We start from the raw sequence: 16,561 nt of genomic DNA, 5'->3' as shown, positions 1-16,561 counted from the left end.
GTTGTGTGTGATGAGAGATGAGCGCTGTTGTGTTCCCATTTTCCAGGAGGTTATTACTGTGATTGAAAAGGCAGTGGGTTCACAGGGCAGCTCAGTTGCTACTGCGCACACACACACACACACACACACACACACACCATCCCATTGTTAAACACAGTCATCGATCTAATAAATAATCAGTCAATACTTGTAGATCTGGTTTTGTAAACTGTCTTTTGTTTAGATGATGGCTTTGCATTTTACAGAGTACATAAGAACAAGAGCTCGTTCTTTATTCTTGACACCGTGTGTTTTTCCAGTTTGGTCTGTGGATCAGTGTTTATTTGTTTCTTACTCTAACACAGAAGCTGGATGGTTGATGACTGCACAGCTCACTTAACTGCTGTGGGACACCCCACACACACACACAGACACACACCCCACCCCCCACCCCTGTGAAGCACGCAAAAACCCACAGCACTAAGAAGAGCAAGTGCACACACATCCACACCCAAACACACATACACACACACACACATTCCCTCCACATCACCCCTCCAGATGCCTTTCTAAATATAGGACTGTGGAGTACACACCAATGTGCACATGCAAAAAAACAACAAAAAAGAAACAGGTGCAAAGAGCAGGGGTCCACGATATTTCCAAATATGAAATAAAATCTTGCTGCTTCATCGTGGTACAGTAATTCCGCTAATGACACCGGCGCTCAGCTGAGACCTGGATATGGCAACATGAACTCTTCACATTTGGCCTCCATTTTCCTCAACAGGTTCCCGGCAGTGAGGAAGAAGTTCATTTCCGAGCTGAAGGAGCTGAGACAGAAGGAGCAGAGCCCTTACGTCATCCAGTCCACCATCAGCCTCATCATGGGACTCAAGTTCTTCCGCATCAAGATGTACCCGGTGGAGGACTTTGAAGCCTCCTTCCAGTTCATGCAGGTAGACTGACCTGAGACCTCACCTGCTATTTACATGTCAACAAACTGTCCCGAGGCTCTGGTTTAGGAAACTCAGCGAGGATCTACATGACAGACGCTCTCGTTTGTTTCCTCCTCATGCATTTCGTGTCTGGAAACAGTTTAGTGCTCTCATAGAACTGTCCTGTTGGGGAAGTTCCTCACAGCAATTAGGCTTTAAGTGCTTTGTTTATTGGCCCTCTGATGGTAATTGCAGTGAGAACATTTCATCCAGTGACTATGCATTCAGAGAATAATTATGCACATATATTGTTTCCACTGGCTGCCTCTGACTCATGTCTCTTATTCCGTCTGTAGGAGTGCGCACAGTATTTCCTGGAAGTGAAGGACAAAGACATTAAACACTCATTAGCTGGACTCTTTGTGGAGATACTTGTACCTGTAGCTGCTGTAAGTGCCTGTCATCTGCTCAAGATGCACTTTCACTTTTATTTGAATAGTCTGTGTGTGTGTCTGCAGCACAGTATGTCTGTAACAGGTGCATCTCAATAAATTAGAATATCATGAAAAAAGTTCATTTATGTCAGGTATTCAATTCAAAAAATGAAACTAATACATTATATAGATCCATTAAATAGACCCATTACACACAGAATGAAACATTCCAAATGTATTTTCTTTCAATATGATTATGGTTTACATTAAATAAAGACCTGAAATTCAGTATCTCAAAAAATGAATATTACAAAAAATCAATTTAAAAAGAGCATTTTTAATATGGAAATGCTGGCCTTCTAAAAAGTATACATATATATACACGTACGGTATATGCACCCAATACTTGGGTAAGTCTAATTGACTTGAACTACTGGAAATGGACTTGCCCATGAAATTTTCTTCTAATTTATTGAGATGCACCTGTATATGTGTATTTATTGATCTATTTATTTATTTATTCATTCATTTATTTTCTATTTATATAGTGTTATTGACCATCATTTAAGTGTCTTGTCTGTCCTTCTGCACTCAACAAAGAAGAAAAATGACAGTTTTGGATGTAACTTGTGTTGTGCTCCTCCAGACTGTGAAGAATGAGGTGAACGTGCCATGTTTACGAAATTTTGTGGAGAGTTTGTACGACACCACACTGGACCTGTCCTCGAGGAAGAAACACTCTCTGGTAAGTTTCTCCGCATACTCTGTGTCATCGCTGCTTATCTCACTCTCATTTCCTCTCCATTACTAGTGATTGGGGGAAAGCACTTACTGTAACTCTCCAACATGTGGCCTTTCATCGCTCCGTGGGAAGGAGACAGGAGTGCAGTATGCAAGCACACAGGCTAGTTTTTGAAGCAGTGCCAGATGGGCAATATTTGCCCACAGCACTGAAGCAGGCTGGGCAGTCAGCAAATTAGATGCAGTACATCTCCCTGATTAAGATAAAGGTCTCACACAAATACAATAAAACTACTCTGTTTAGTTGTTAGGCTGGCATGGAAAGTCCCTTTGCTAATCCCTAAAAGTTGTATCCATTAGTATGAACAGGCAACACTTGATGACAAAGGATTACCAAATTTCCCTTGTAACAAGATTTTTACTAAAGTGTCCTTTTGATTAAAGGGATAGTTCAACATTTTGGCAAATTGGCCCTTTGCCATAATCCCTATAGTCTTAGTAGGTTCGAGGCAAATGCAGAGACTGCTTGCCGAAAAACTGCCCCCGATGGGAACGTGCATCAGCGGTTTTGCATAAAGTTACAGCTAAAACAACTTTGTCTCGTAACGTTCCGTTATTATCTCATAGCGCGGTGAATATGCAGGTCACAATTTATCCACCACAGAGCGTTTTGGAGTTTTTGGATTGTGTATTTGATGAGGGAAACTAAGAAATCCCATTAGCCTCCGTAGCGTAGCTTTGAGCAGCTCGTGGCTCTGCTCCGCCGTTCTAAAAATAGCTTGCACTGACAATAAAAGGTACTCCTAAGATTATAGGGATTATGGCAATGGGCCAATTTGCCAAAAATGTTGAACTATCCCTTTAAAGGAGCTGTTTGTAAGCCAGTGTTAGCATTAATAGAAGAGTCAAGAAGAACCTCTGCTCAGCATCAGACTTTATCACTTGACTGAAGGAAATTTAGACTTGCAATACAGACAACTATGGCAAAAAGGAGTTATTTATTTTATTTTCTCAGCTCTTGAATGTGGTTTGTTTCTGGGAGCGGGTGGAGGCCATTGTCTCTTGACAAGAGCTTCAATCACTGTTGACTTTATTATAAAACAAGATGTTATAATTACACTCTCTGTGGAGGGTTACATCATCAGGGCAGATTGGAGGCTGCAGTGAGTCCCTGCTGGAAAGTGATGAAACGGGCTGAGGCTAACTGGTTAGCATGCTAACTTCACTGATGCTTTCCTGGAGAATTAAGGAAAAAAACTATTTTTAAACTTGTTTCCAGTGTAAATTGACTTTTTTTCCCCAAACGTATCATGTTTATTTTTCCCTGTTCTAATGCTGTAACTGTGTTAAGCTCCTCAACATAAAGACACTGATTTTTAGATGATAACAAGTTGATTCATATTTGTTGAAAAAAAGCCTTTTGGAAGGAATTGATTGGATAAGACAGAGGCTGTTTTGTAGTCTGGCACAGTGAAGCAGACTGAGGCAGTGTATCTGTATAGAGTCGTTTCCCACAGCCATGTCACAGAAATATTTGATAATAGCATGTGATAACAGACTCGCCGTTGATGAGCCATTTGTGATTTGCGCGTGAGTTCCTCCTGCCGTGTCCTCGGGGCTGCACCTCGCTCAGCCTGTACTGTATGCACGCTTCCCTCTATAGATTCTCCAAAGCAACCCATGCGAGAGTTGACCCACTCCTTTGCATACATACTGTTTTTGCAGCGCACAGGCACGCATGCACACAAACAAACAATAGGCTGCCACGTCAGAGCTGACTGGACAGACATGATAGGAATGACAGTCATCCTGTGCATTCCCGTAATTGTTATTCTTTTACATTCTGAGCCGTTAAGAGAGAGCAGAAGCTGAAACGGGAGAAAGACAGAAAACAAATAGTGACTTTGATAAGGAGTGACAGGTAAATGATGTGCTTTGTCAAACCAAGCATTTCCCAGACTGCTCATGACAAGGGTGTACCTTGACTCACACTGACCATTAGTCAGGTATTTGTGTGTAAGAATGATCTGCATGCAGACGTTCATGCCCTTGCCACATGACTGAACCATCTAGACGACAGGTTCACACCCCTGGAAGTGAGCTATATGTTATACAGCTCTCACAAAAAGTTAGTGATAGTTGGCTTTGGGATCGATGACATTTCAGAACGCACCTAATATGCAAATTAAGGTGAACTTAATTTGATCTTCTCTAAACTTTTGAATGCTCATGTCCAACTGTTCAATGTTTCAGTATTTATAACATTACATACTGTTCTCTAACAAGGTGATTAACAGCAGAAATCACAACAAGTGTCTGATCCATGAATCCACCACTAACTGTTCTGGTTCAGTGACAGTTTGTATAGAAACATCATCTCCATCATGCTGTTCACATGTTGACATTATGAGACCAAGACAACGCCTAACCATCCATCAACAGGACCTGGACATGTCAAGGCTTTAGATGGGATGTTGTCAGAGGGAAGTGTCCACTGAGCTCAGAGTGTAAAGGAGAGTTATCAGCAGGTTGAACAGAGAGACTGGAGGAGTCACAGAAAGACACAGAAGTTGATGTCCTTTGGCCACATGACCAGTTATTGAGACACTGACATTTTTTGTTTTGTGGTATACCCACCACTGTTGTTAGATTTTGTTTTATTACATTGTTGGAGATGAATAAATGACCGCCCCACTTTCATGATACAATATCACTGTAGCATGAACTTTTTACTTTACACTAAAGTCAAATATCCGTAACTTTTTATGAGCAGTGTATGTGCTATATGTGATAAGTTTGATATGTGGGACTATTTTCTCACCCTGTTCTGGTGATTTGAATAATTTAAGATTTGTAAATGAAGTACCAGTATGTTGTGGAAAACTTTAGTGTGATTGTTTTTTGTGACCTAGTTTTTCTGTGACATGTCTTCCTATAGTAGTAATAGTACGATCTGCCTCTGTGCCCTGCATATGTTGTCCTGCCAGCGCAGCTTATAACTGCCACCTTGGGACGGGTACTCCTGCATTCTTGTTTTCTATAGTGACTGAATTGTTCTGTCTTCACAGGAACTTGACCTACATGTATAAGTGCTGAGCCAATGTGCAAATATTAAACTTGATCCTTTTTTAAATATATATTTCTGCAACAAACTAAACATCAGACTTTAACTTGCTAACTTGTCTAATTCCACAGAGGAAGACAGAGATTTGGGGAATAGGTTCATTGGGTGTTTATAAAGCCCAAAACAAGGGGAACATAATTTTAAAAAGTTCAACTTTGTTTCTAATCTAATTTCTCATTATATTAAAAGATGTAAGAGTTTAGAAATAAGATTTAAGATTCAATAAGTGGCTCACTGGCTCTAAGGCTTGACTTCATTAAAAGATTATATGTCTGTCGAGAACTGCTGAGAAAAGCAGTGTGAAGCCTCTCACCGGCTGATGACCTGATGCTTTTACTACTTGTCATCCGAACTGCCTGATGCAAATGTCTCCCATCTGTCTTCTCTCTCCACACCAGGCTCTGTATCCCCTGGTGACCTGCCTGCTGTGCGTCAGTCAGAAACAGTTCTTCCTCAGCCGCTGGCACATTTTCCTCAACAACTGCCTCTCAAACCTCAAGGTCAGCCATCCTGTCTGTTATTGGAGTAGGAGTTATTGTGTAGATCATAAAACTGCATGGCCTGTGCAGTAAATCTCAGTCCTGGGGCAGTCGTTTTCGATAAAGCGATGAACAGTACAAGCACACAACACAACACTGAACGTGCTGTGAACTTCTGCACCAGTACGAGCTGATACTTGTCCAACATTAAAATCAACCACCAGTATGTAATGCCTCGAGGGAAACATAGTAGGTTAAAAACAATGTAACTCATGGGAGCTCCTAAAGTCTCCTGTTATAGTTTGATTAATGATCAGACTGTGAATGCAGAGAAAGCTGTGTACGCAGTGGGAACAGTGAACATGTGTAGACGGTACGGTATGTGAGGAATGCCTGTCAGCGTATTACTGCATTTCTTTCAGGAACCTAATTGGACTTTGAGGAAAGCCCCATAGTTTAGTGGAGGTGTGTGTAATAGCTCAGTTGATGAAGCATAACCTGTTGTGTTTGTGTGTGTGGACGCAGAATAAAGACCCCAAGATGGCTCGTGTGGCTCTGGAGTCACTCTACCGCCTGCTGTGGGTCTACATGATAAGAATAAAGTGTGAGAGCAACACTGGAACACAGAGGTAAGTAACAGCAGCATATGGTTATACCCCGGTGTAGTTTGAGACTTGTAATGTTTTCACCACCATAAGACCTTTAACTAATGCTACATGGATTTTGCTTCCTCCTGTATGAATGATTTGCCTTAAATCTCTTATCTCTCCCTCTCTCAGTCGTCTGACGTCCATCACCTCCACTCTGTTCCCCAAAGGGAGTCGCAGCGTCATGCCCAGAGACATGCCCCTCAATATCTTTGTCAAGATTATCCAGTTTATTGCTCAGGTGTGTATAACACTTTTATACTTGGGCATGACAAATAAAATGAGGTTCAAGTTTTATTCTAATTCTCTGCCATCACTGAATAAAAACATAACAGTGTCAAATACCATGAACATACAGCATCAATCAGAATTAAATATCAAATTTAATTACATTTTATCTAATAAGGCAGTATAAGATGTTAAAGGGATAATTCAACATTTTGGCAAATTGGCCCATTGCCATAATAGTCTTAGCAGTAGATTCGTTATCTTTTATTGTCAATGCAAGCTATTTTTAGAACGGCGTAGCAGAGCCGCCAGCTGCTCAGAGCTACGCTACAGAAGCTAATGGGATTTCTTGGTTTCCCTCATCAAACTCATAAAAAATACACAATCCAACATCTTCAAAATGCTCTTGTGGACAAGCTGTGACCTGCACATTCACCACGCTATGAGATAATAACGGTACCCCAAAACCCATCTCCCTTCCCCTTTAAGTGGTCACCCGAAGGTTTTATATATTTAGGAATACGCATAACACCCTCCCTTGATCAATTATATAAAACAAATTTCCCACCCATATTTGAGCGTATAAGGTTGGACCTTGAGAGATGGAACACTCTCCCAATTTCCTGGTTAGGCCGTGTTGCACTGCTGAAAATGAACATCCTCCCCAGATTACTTTACCCAATACAAATGATCCCAGTCATGTTTCTCCACAAGACCATCAAACAACTAAATAGCTGGTTTAGCTCCTTTATATGGTCTAAAAAGAAAGCACGCCTCAAAATGACTACATTATGTTTGCCTTACACGGAAGGAGGTGTTGATCTCCCAGACATTAGAAAATTCCAGCTTAGTGTTCATCTGCGTACTATAGCTGACTGGATGTGTCATAAGTCCATGTCTCTCTGGTTAGATGTAGAAAGTTCAATGTCCAAATACCCTTTGAGTAATCTTTTGTTTATTAGAAAAAGTGCATCTTTGAAGTCTGCTTGTACTAATCCGATTACAATTTCCACAGTTAAGGCATGGCATGCTATTAGAAAGTTAGAGGGCAGATCTCAATTCACTTCTGTTTTTACTCCAATATGCGATAATCCTGACTTCCCTCCTGGAACGATGGACAATAACTTCAGGATCTGGACAAATAAAGGAATATCCACCTTACATAATCTACTTGAAGGTTCTACCATTCTGTCTTTTAACCAGCTGAAAAGGAAATACGACATTCAACAACAAGATTTCTTTCGATTTTTACAAGTAAGAAACTTTGTCACAAAGGATACCACAATACTGGAGTGTCAAGATATTTCACATGTAGAGAGACAACTCTTTTTACAGAAATGTGGCAGGTCCATTAGCTTATTCTATAATATCCTTAAGGGGTATAATACCACAAACACTTATTTTCTGAAAGGTCTATGGGAAAAGGAGCTCAATGTTAAGATAACAGATGATGACTGGAATGATGCGTGGAAGAATACAAAAAAGTTGAGTGTGTGCAACCGAGTGAAAGCCATGCAACTAAAGCTCCTGCATAGGGCCCATATATCTCCCTCTCAACGTCATAAATTCAATCCTAATTCATCTCCACTGTGCCCTAAGTGTAAAATTGAGATTGGTAGTCTTACACACTGTTTGTGGCACTGTAGAAAAGTACAGCAGTTTTGGTGGGTCATTGGGCAGGAAATTAATAAGATTTTACTCATTAACAGAAATATCAACCCCTTACATCTACTACTTGGTATATCTGACCTGTCCATCGCTGACAAATTTAAAAGAAAACTTTATCAGACACTTGCTTTTTGTGCTAGAAAATGTATTCTTTTAAACTGGATAATTGATAAAGCTCCATCTAAGGTTCAATGGCAAAGGGTTGTACTCGAATATGTTGCTTTAGACTATCTGACATATAAACTGCACAGCAAAGATGATGTTTTTCGTAAAACATGGGAACCCTTTTTGTCATACCTTGGTTTGAATATCTCTACCATTTTTGCAAGAGGGTTCGTATCGTAACTGAAAATGCTCTGCGTGGCAGAGAGGACACATCATTTAATTTGTTTCTTTTTTTATTTCTTTGTTTATTTCTGTGTAACTCTCTGAACATGTGAATGTATTATGCACGCACGGCAGTGTATACCTTATCTTTCGTCCTTAACTTATTTTATGGGATGACTACAGAATCTCTCGCCTGTACAAATTTGAATCTGAGTTGGTATGTGAGCCAAATGTATGTTATGCTTGTTTGTTTGTTTTTGTTATGTATGTTCTGTCTTATTTCTTGAAAATTTGAATAAACATATTCAAAAAAAAAAAAAAAGAGATAATAACGGAGCGTTATGAGACAAAGTTGTTTCGAGGTAAATTCAAGCAAAACCGCTGATGCACGTTCCGGCAAGCAGTCTCTGCATTTGCCTCGAACACAACTCTGTCTCGTAACATTCGGTTATTACCTCATAGGTAATAGACCCTTTAAGGGTCAAGCTCGTTCTAGTATGATTAGAGCAATCATGGCTCTTCAAGGCTTTGTTAATGCTGCCATCACCAAACAGCACATTTGTTATTTAGCAACAGAACACAGAAATCAAATATAGATGAAAATAATTCAACTTTGTATCTCTTTTGTCTTTGATTTAATTGTTGATTTATCAGTATGATCAGTCTCTGGTGACACCTGATGCATCGTTTTCATTGCCTCTGAAATCCACTAACACCAGTGTGTTTCACCTATGTACAGGAGAGACTGGATTTTGCCATGAAGGAGATCATATTTGACCTGCTCAGTGTTGGGAAACCTGCCAAAGCCTTCAGTCTCAACCCAGAGGTAAATATGAAAGACACACACATTCAATCATATCCACTCAATCAACAGTGTATCCCAAGGGCCACATATGTGTTTCCAGGATTCTGGTTAAATGACTAGAGAGACCTCCACTGACTTTACACAACTGAAATCTGATCACTTGTCTAGATGGATCGATTAACTCACCGTCTGCCTACAGTATGATGGACAACTCTGCCATGTAGTAATGGTGTTTGATGTGTGTTCCAGCGTATGAACATAGGTCTGCGGGCGTTCCTGGTGATAGCAGATGCCCTGCAGCAGAAAGACGGAGAGCCGCCCATGCCAAACACAGGAGCCACTCTGCCCTCTGGAAACTCTCTGAAGAAGAAGAAAACTTATCTCAGCAAGACACTAACTGAAGAGGAAGCCAAACTAATAGGTCTGTCTGTGTCTGTGTCTGTGTCTGTGTCTGTAGACATTCAAGCTGGTGTCATTCGGCTGTAGTCTTTAACTCTGTTCTGTCTCTTTCCCAGGCATGTCCCTGTACTACTCTCAGGTGCGAAAGGCTCTGGACAACATCCTTAGGCACTTGGACAAGGAGGTGGGACGGTGCATGATGCTCACCAGCGTCCAGATGCTCAACAAGGAACCAGAGGACATGATCACGTACGTAAACTACAAAGTGTATATCTGAAGATGTTTTTTCTTATTGTCATTCATGCTTATAACAAATACTTTGACTTCTTCGACTAATCGTGTTTTGAGTTTTGAGGTTGGTGTATTTTTGTCTAACTCCTCTCTTCCTCTATGACAGTGGTGAGAGGAAGCCTAAAATCGACCTCTTCAGGACGTGTGTGGCAGCTATTCCTCGCATCCTACCTGACGGCATGTCCAAACCTGAGCTCATTGACCTTCTGTCACGGTAAGAGACACAACACTTGGCTTTTCAAATGTTTTTTTATATTTTTTTCTCTGTCTCCATTTTTTGCCTGCGTGACCTTCTTCACTCCACTTTGTTAACATGTTGTTGTCATTGTCTGCCCCTCAGACTCACAGTGCACATGGACGATGAGCTTCGTCTCATTTCCCAGAACTCCTTGCAGAGCCTGTTACTAGATTTCTCAGACTGGAGAGAAGACGTCCTCTTTGGTTACACACATTTCCTTCTGCGTGAGGTACAACTCAACTTGGACAACCTACACTGGTCTCATTGTAATCACTGACACAATACAAAAGAAGACAATCATGACATAGATTGAGAGGATTGGTCTTAAGTTGAAATTTCCATGATGATACTGTTGTGTCTTTGTTGTTGGTTTATTTTACCATTTACAAAGTAATTTGTTAAGTAAAATGTACAATCACATTCACATGAATTATTTAAGTCATAAATAAATAAATGAATGAATGAATTGATTGATTCACAAGCACACAAAATTCCTAAATGCGTAGAATCCAGGTCAAATTGAAAACCAACATGGATACAACATACAGTCTATCTCAAAGTAGGTTGCTACAACAATACACTTTGTAACTTCTTAATGTGCGTCTTAATTGTTTTACACCAAAACCCATAAAACGTTGCCTCTGGTTATCTGTCTCCATGGTTTATGATCTAAGTAGGTTGTTGTAGCTCAGCCTTGCAGAATGATCCTCTGTGCCACAGGAGACCAATCAGAAAGCCACAGGAAAAACAACCAGAGTGATTCAAAAACTGAACTGAGTGAATATGGTAAAATATTAAAGAGGAACTATGCAGGATTTTTAGCTCAACTCTGCTACATTTTACAGCTTTGGTGTAAAATAAATGACATGTAACTTGTTACGAGGGAGAATGGAGGCTCTCTGCCTTCCACCTAGTGTCTCTTGGCCGAAAACCAAAACCAACTTTGCAAAATCAGAGCCGGTGCCCCAGTCTCTTGTTTATGGCAGATAAGACTACACGAATATACATGTCGTAACATCGTATATGATATATAACGTTATGTATTGCTCTATTGATTGATTTCTCGCCGGCTTTGTTGAAAACAAATGCACATGGCCGGGAGGAGGGTTAGCAAAACAGAGGGAAAGAGACCAGACTTGCATAGTTCCCCTTTAACGCTGACAGCCTCTCTAAACATGTCACTCCAATCTATTCCAGGTCCAAGACACCCATCAGGGTCTGCAGGATGCGTCAGTGAAGCTTCTCCTCCAGCTGCTCACACAGTGGAGGTTAGCTCTGCAGCTCCAGGGGAAGACGAGAGGTGGAGTTGAGGTTTGTACAGAGCAGAGCTAATTTTAACTAAGTGCATGTCACAAGTGAGCCATTTTCCATCAGTTAAAGTGTGTCTTTCAAGAAACTATTCCACAGACATATACCTACTTATGTGTCTTCTGGTTCCATCAGGCCAGCCCCAGGCTGCCAGAGAGAAGCCCCCACTGCTCCGTGCTCCATGCGGTCGAGGGCCTGGCTCTGCTGCTCCTCTGCTCGTGTCAGATCAGCACCAGGAAGCTGGCGGTCGGCGTGTTAAGAGAAATCCGTTGCCTCTTCACGGCTCTGGGACACGCTGAGGTACAGTACAGGAAGCTCCTCGCCTGCTCTCAGCATTTAAACGCCTGTATGGACTGTAAGTCTCTAGAGAAATAGATGAAGATACAGTTCAGTGACAACTGTGACAGACAGCTGGTGGCACATTGTAACTTGATAAAGACACAGGACATGGAAATAGCTGGATGGAGGGAGAGCCATCTGACTGTAGGTGTGATTAGAGTTGCCTGTGAATTCTCTCGCGTTGTGTGACGCAGTTTCAAAAATAGCTGATTCTATAAATGTCTTCCCCTCCAGGATGATGACAAACCCATGATAGAGGTCATGGACCAGCTGAGCCCGGCTGTAATGGACAGCTTCGTTCATGTGGCTGTGTCCGACTCGGTACGTCTATTAGCGACAAGAGACACATGAGGTCAACTATTTATGTCACAATCCTCCAAACTGCTGCTTCTGTTGCCGTGTATTATCTTTTAAATTCCCTCTCCTCCGCTCCGCCTCAGTCCACGCTGCCTCTCAGCCACCACGTTGACCTCCAGTGGCTGGTGGAGTGGACGGCTCGGCTGGTCAGCAGCTCCTATGACGTGAAGAGCCCCAGTCACGTCTGGATTTTTGCCCAGTGCCTAAAGGACCCGTGGGTGCTCTGTCTGCACATCTTCTTGCGGCAGGAGCATCTGCCCAAGCACTGCCCCACCGCCCTGGGATACGCCTGGCCCTACGCTTTCACACGGCTACAGCTGCTACTGCCTCTCGTTGACCCCAAGTACAAGAACACACTTCACTTACTTTGCTCTTTTCAGACATTTGTGGCCACAGAAGGTTAAAATATCTCACCACCTGCCTCCCAACTCCCCACAGCAGCCCGGTGAACGCCAAGAAGACGAGCACAGCGGGCTCCAGTGACAACTACATCTCGCTGTGGCGGAACTACCTGATCATGTGTCTTGGCGTGGCCAAGCCCAGCATCATGTCCCCCGGTCACCTCCGGGCCTCCACACCAGAGATTACGGCCACCACGCCCGACGGCAGCGTCACTTATGACAACAAGGTATGTGTAACAAGCAGCCCGTGTGGAAGGTTTCAATGTGTTTGAGAAGATTTTTATCATCATTTTATCTATGGCCTGAAAAGCTTTAGAATTGTATAGAAATAGTCTTTATTGATTATTCCTGCCAAAAATCAGTAAAAGAAATGCATTGCAAATTTTCCAGAACCCCAATGTGATGTCTTCAGATGTCAAAAGTCCATAAATATTCAGTTTATAATGATGTAAAACAGAAAAGCAGTTTTACTTGAAATTCTTTTTAATTGTCGCAGATAAACTTCCAGTAACCGTATGTATGATTTTGTGTGTGTCATTCTGATTCATGTTTGTGTGTGTTGCTCAGGTGATAGGCACCCCCTCCGTAGCCTGGCTTTTAAAACAGCTGGTGCCGCTGATGAGAGCTGAGAGTCTGGAGATCACTGAGTCTCTGGTTCTGGGCTTTGGATGCACAAATGCCCTGGTCTTCAGGTACTGGATCCACAAACATGCATAAATACACAATCTACAAATGCACAATTCACATGTTAGCCCTAGTGGTAAATATTGTTTTTACATGTAAAATAACGTATTTACAGTGAAAACTGATTGAATGCTTGGATACAGTTCTTTGCTCCTGCTGTGCTTTGGCAGAGTAAACACACACTTCGAAATTATTTAGATTACAACAGAAAATGAATGACACGCTGGAATAGTCTTTATACATAAGAGAGACATGATTCACGAGTCACTTTTTCACGCTGTCTTCATCTATCACTTAATCCCGTCTGTCTGTACATTCTCCTCATAACTGAGATGAGCAGCATACCTCTGTGACATTCAGAGAAAGAAAAAAAAAACATTGCTGATGTACGAGGGAATTATTGAAGCGACAGAGATGTATCAGATGTTTTTTCATAATACAGTGCTTCCATTGTGAAGGAGGTTTTTCATTTTAACAGAGATCATCTATTTTTAACCTGAATGTTTTCCAAAAGGGCGCTCGTTTGTTTTTAAAAGGATTAAGTTCTCCCTAGACAATTTTTTTTTTGTTACTGTGGTTAAGGATTAGTGGGTTTTGGGGCATGTGCCATTTGGGTTTGCACAAGATTGGTATCTATTACAAACTGCCCTGTTCCATTAAATCAGCCTGTCCTTTATTTCCAAGGAGGAAACATTTGATCATCTCATTTAGCAACTCGACAATGAGGCAATCATGTTTGTTTCCCCTCTGATCCTGTGTGTCTGTCTGCAGGGAGCTGGTAGAAGAACTACACCCATTGATGAAGGAAGCACTGGAGCGCAGGCCTGAGGTAACACACACGCACAACCCCCCCCACACACACACACTGACTTCATTGATCTCAGTGAAAATAGTCTCCTATTTTCCTCCTATTTTAAGTTGTGTTTTTAATACACCAGTCATTTCAGATGCAGTTTGTTATATTTATAGTGTTGGCTTGTGGCTGTTAGAGATCCATAAGTAAATACTGTGTTATTTCTGAAAATGAATCTATGGATTATTTCTCTGTCTTGAACTTAAGCTACTTCTGTTCAAAAACCAGTTGTCACAGCATGAACAGTTTATTTTAAGTGTTTTTTATTTCAGCAGCTGGAGTTTTTGATGGATGTGGTGTACACTGAGAGTTGATCATACTCTGCAGTGTGTTGTATGATGAACTGAAAATCTGTCTCTGCTCTCAGAACAAGAAGCGCAGAGAGAGGAGGGATCTTCTCCGGCTGCAGCTGCTCAGGATCTTCGAGCTGTTGGCCAACGCAGGAGTTATCAGTGACAGGTAGCCCGCTCATTTCGTCAGCTCAGTGCCCCGAGCTATTTTGTTTGGGCCTTTCTTTTATCCACTGAGGCTTATATAACTTAAAGGGATAGTTCAACATTTTGACAAATTGGCCTATTGCCATAATCCCTATAGTCTTAGGAGTAGGTTCGTAACCTTTAATTGTCGGTGCAAGCTATTTTTAGAACGGCGGAGCAGAGCCGCAAGCTGCTCAGAGCTACACTACAGAGGCTCATGGGATTTCTTGGTTTCCCTCATCAAACTCATCAAATACACAATCCAAGAACTCTGCATCTTGCGGCTCTGCTCCGCCGCTCTAAAAATAGCTTGCACCGACAATTAAAGGTAACAAACCTACTGCTATGACTATAGGACTTATGGCAATGGGCCAAAATGTTGAACTATCCCTTTAACTGTAATCACACGTGCCTTTAGACATGTGACATTCCTTATGTAGTGTCAGTGTATGATTGATTACCATAATCCGATTTCCTCCTCTCCCTCCACAGCACCAATGGAGCACTGGAGCGTGATTCCCTGGCACTGGGAGCCTTGTTCCTTGAGTATGTGGATCTGACCCGGATGCTGCTGGAGGCTGAGAACGAGAAGGAGCTGGACGTCCTGAAAGACATCAGAGCCCATTTCAGCGGGATGGTGGCCAATCTCATTCAGTGTGTTCCTGGTAAATCATTTTATTCCTCTTTTATACAGATCATCACAACACTTCACATTGATCTTCTCATAGTGGAAGTCTGTCCTCTATTTGACCTTCCTTGGCTTTCTTTTGTCTCACGCTCCTCATCTGTGCAGTCCACCACAGGCGCTTCCTCTTCCCACAGCAGTCTCTGAGACACCACCTCTTCATCCTCTTCAGCCAGTGGGCCGGACCCTTCAGTGTCATGTTCACTCCCCTCGATCGGTACAGTGACCGCAACCACCAGATCACTCGCTACCAGTACTGTGCTCTCAAGGTGGGTGACGTCCAAACCCTGCTACACAGCAGGAGTCATTCTGTCAGTCTTTGTCCTTTTCATTGTGTTTGACGCAACTTTCCTTTTGCTCGCCAGGCGATGTCAGCAGTTCTGTGCTGCGGTCCAGTGTTTGACAATGTGGGCCTCTCGACTGATGGCTATCTCTACAAATGGCTTGACAACATCTTGGCCTGCCACGACATACGGGTATGTCATCTACTGGTGCCTTGTACCTGTTGCACTGCAGCATATATCTACCAGTTTACGTACCTTAGATACATACTTAGGTACATCATTGCTCATTTTCTACCTCTAAATGATGACACAGGTGCATCGTCTGGGCTGTGAGGTGGTGATTCTGCTCTTAGAACTGAACCCAGACCAGATCAATCTCTTCAACTGGGCCGTGGACCGCTGCTTCACTGGATCCTACCAGCTGGCGTGTGGCTGCTTCAAGGCCATCGCCACTGTCTGTGGTAACAGGTCCGTTATGAACTGCACTGCTGATGTTTTGACCCCTGACTGTACTGTTATTAGAATAACATTGAGAAATACTGATGCTGAATGATGAAACTTTGTCATAATAAATACTTAGTCTTGTTTTATTAGGCATATGGGAGTTATTATCCTAACTCACACTGCCTTCACATGTGGCAGCATCCACTGACTTTTCATTGTAACCAGCAACTAATGTTTTTTTTCCATATTTTTCCAGGAATTATCCATGTGACCTCGTGACCCTGCTTAATCTGGTGCTGTTCAAAGCTTCAGACACCAGCAGAGAAATATATGAGATATCCATGCAGTTGATGCAGGTACATCCAAACATGCAGCACATGGAAAAACAAAATTACACATTTATCAGTTCCAGGTGAAGTGGTGGGATGGAAG

At 42.1% G+C, this 16,561-nt stretch overlaps 1 protein-coding gene across 1 annotated transcript in view; it reads left to right on the top strand.

The window, feature by feature from the left end:
- fryb (furry homolog b) overlaps nucleotides 1-16,561 on the top strand; it is a 41,258-nt gene that overhangs the window by 7,067 nt on the left and 17,630 nt on the right. The window contains exons 8-31 of the mRNA XM_083986125.1: nucleotides 770-938; nucleotides 1,274-1,366; nucleotides 1,998-2,096; nucleotides 5,615-5,716; nucleotides 6,221-6,324; nucleotides 6,475-6,583; nucleotides 9,305-9,391; nucleotides 9,620-9,791; nucleotides 9,886-10,018; nucleotides 10,167-10,274; nucleotides 10,401-10,527; nucleotides 11,496-11,609; nucleotides 11,742-11,906; nucleotides 12,180-12,266; nucleotides 12,386-12,645; nucleotides 12,741-12,930; nucleotides 13,271-13,395; nucleotides 14,159-14,216; nucleotides 14,608-14,699; nucleotides 15,209-15,381; nucleotides 15,510-15,670; nucleotides 15,767-15,877; nucleotides 15,999-16,153; nucleotides 16,386-16,485. Coding sequence (XP_083842251.1) covers nucleotides 770-938; nucleotides 1,274-1,366; nucleotides 1,998-2,096; nucleotides 5,615-5,716; nucleotides 6,221-6,324; nucleotides 6,475-6,583; nucleotides 9,305-9,391; nucleotides 9,620-9,791; nucleotides 9,886-10,018; nucleotides 10,167-10,274; nucleotides 10,401-10,527; nucleotides 11,496-11,609; nucleotides 11,742-11,906; nucleotides 12,180-12,266; nucleotides 12,386-12,645; nucleotides 12,741-12,930; nucleotides 13,271-13,395; nucleotides 14,159-14,216; nucleotides 14,608-14,699; nucleotides 15,209-15,381; nucleotides 15,510-15,670; nucleotides 15,767-15,877; nucleotides 15,999-16,153; nucleotides 16,386-16,485 — 3,094 coding nt within the window. The remainder of the gene's footprint in view (nucleotides 1-769; nucleotides 939-1,273; nucleotides 1,367-1,997; nucleotides 2,097-5,614; nucleotides 5,717-6,220; nucleotides 6,325-6,474; nucleotides 6,584-9,304; nucleotides 9,392-9,619; nucleotides 9,792-9,885; nucleotides 10,019-10,166; nucleotides 10,275-10,400; nucleotides 10,528-11,495; nucleotides 11,610-11,741; nucleotides 11,907-12,179; nucleotides 12,267-12,385; nucleotides 12,646-12,740; nucleotides 12,931-13,270; nucleotides 13,396-14,158; nucleotides 14,217-14,607; nucleotides 14,700-15,208; nucleotides 15,382-15,509; nucleotides 15,671-15,766; nucleotides 15,878-15,998; nucleotides 16,154-16,385; nucleotides 16,486-16,561) is intronic.

The sequence above is a fragment of the Trachurus trachurus genome (genome assembly GCF_905171665.1).
Source record: "Trachurus trachurus genome assembly, chromosome: 14".
Taxonomy (NCBI): domain Eukaryota; kingdom Metazoa; phylum Chordata; class Actinopteri; order Carangiformes; family Carangidae; genus Trachurus; species Trachurus trachurus.
This window is presented reverse-complemented; position numbering and strand designations above follow the sequence as displayed.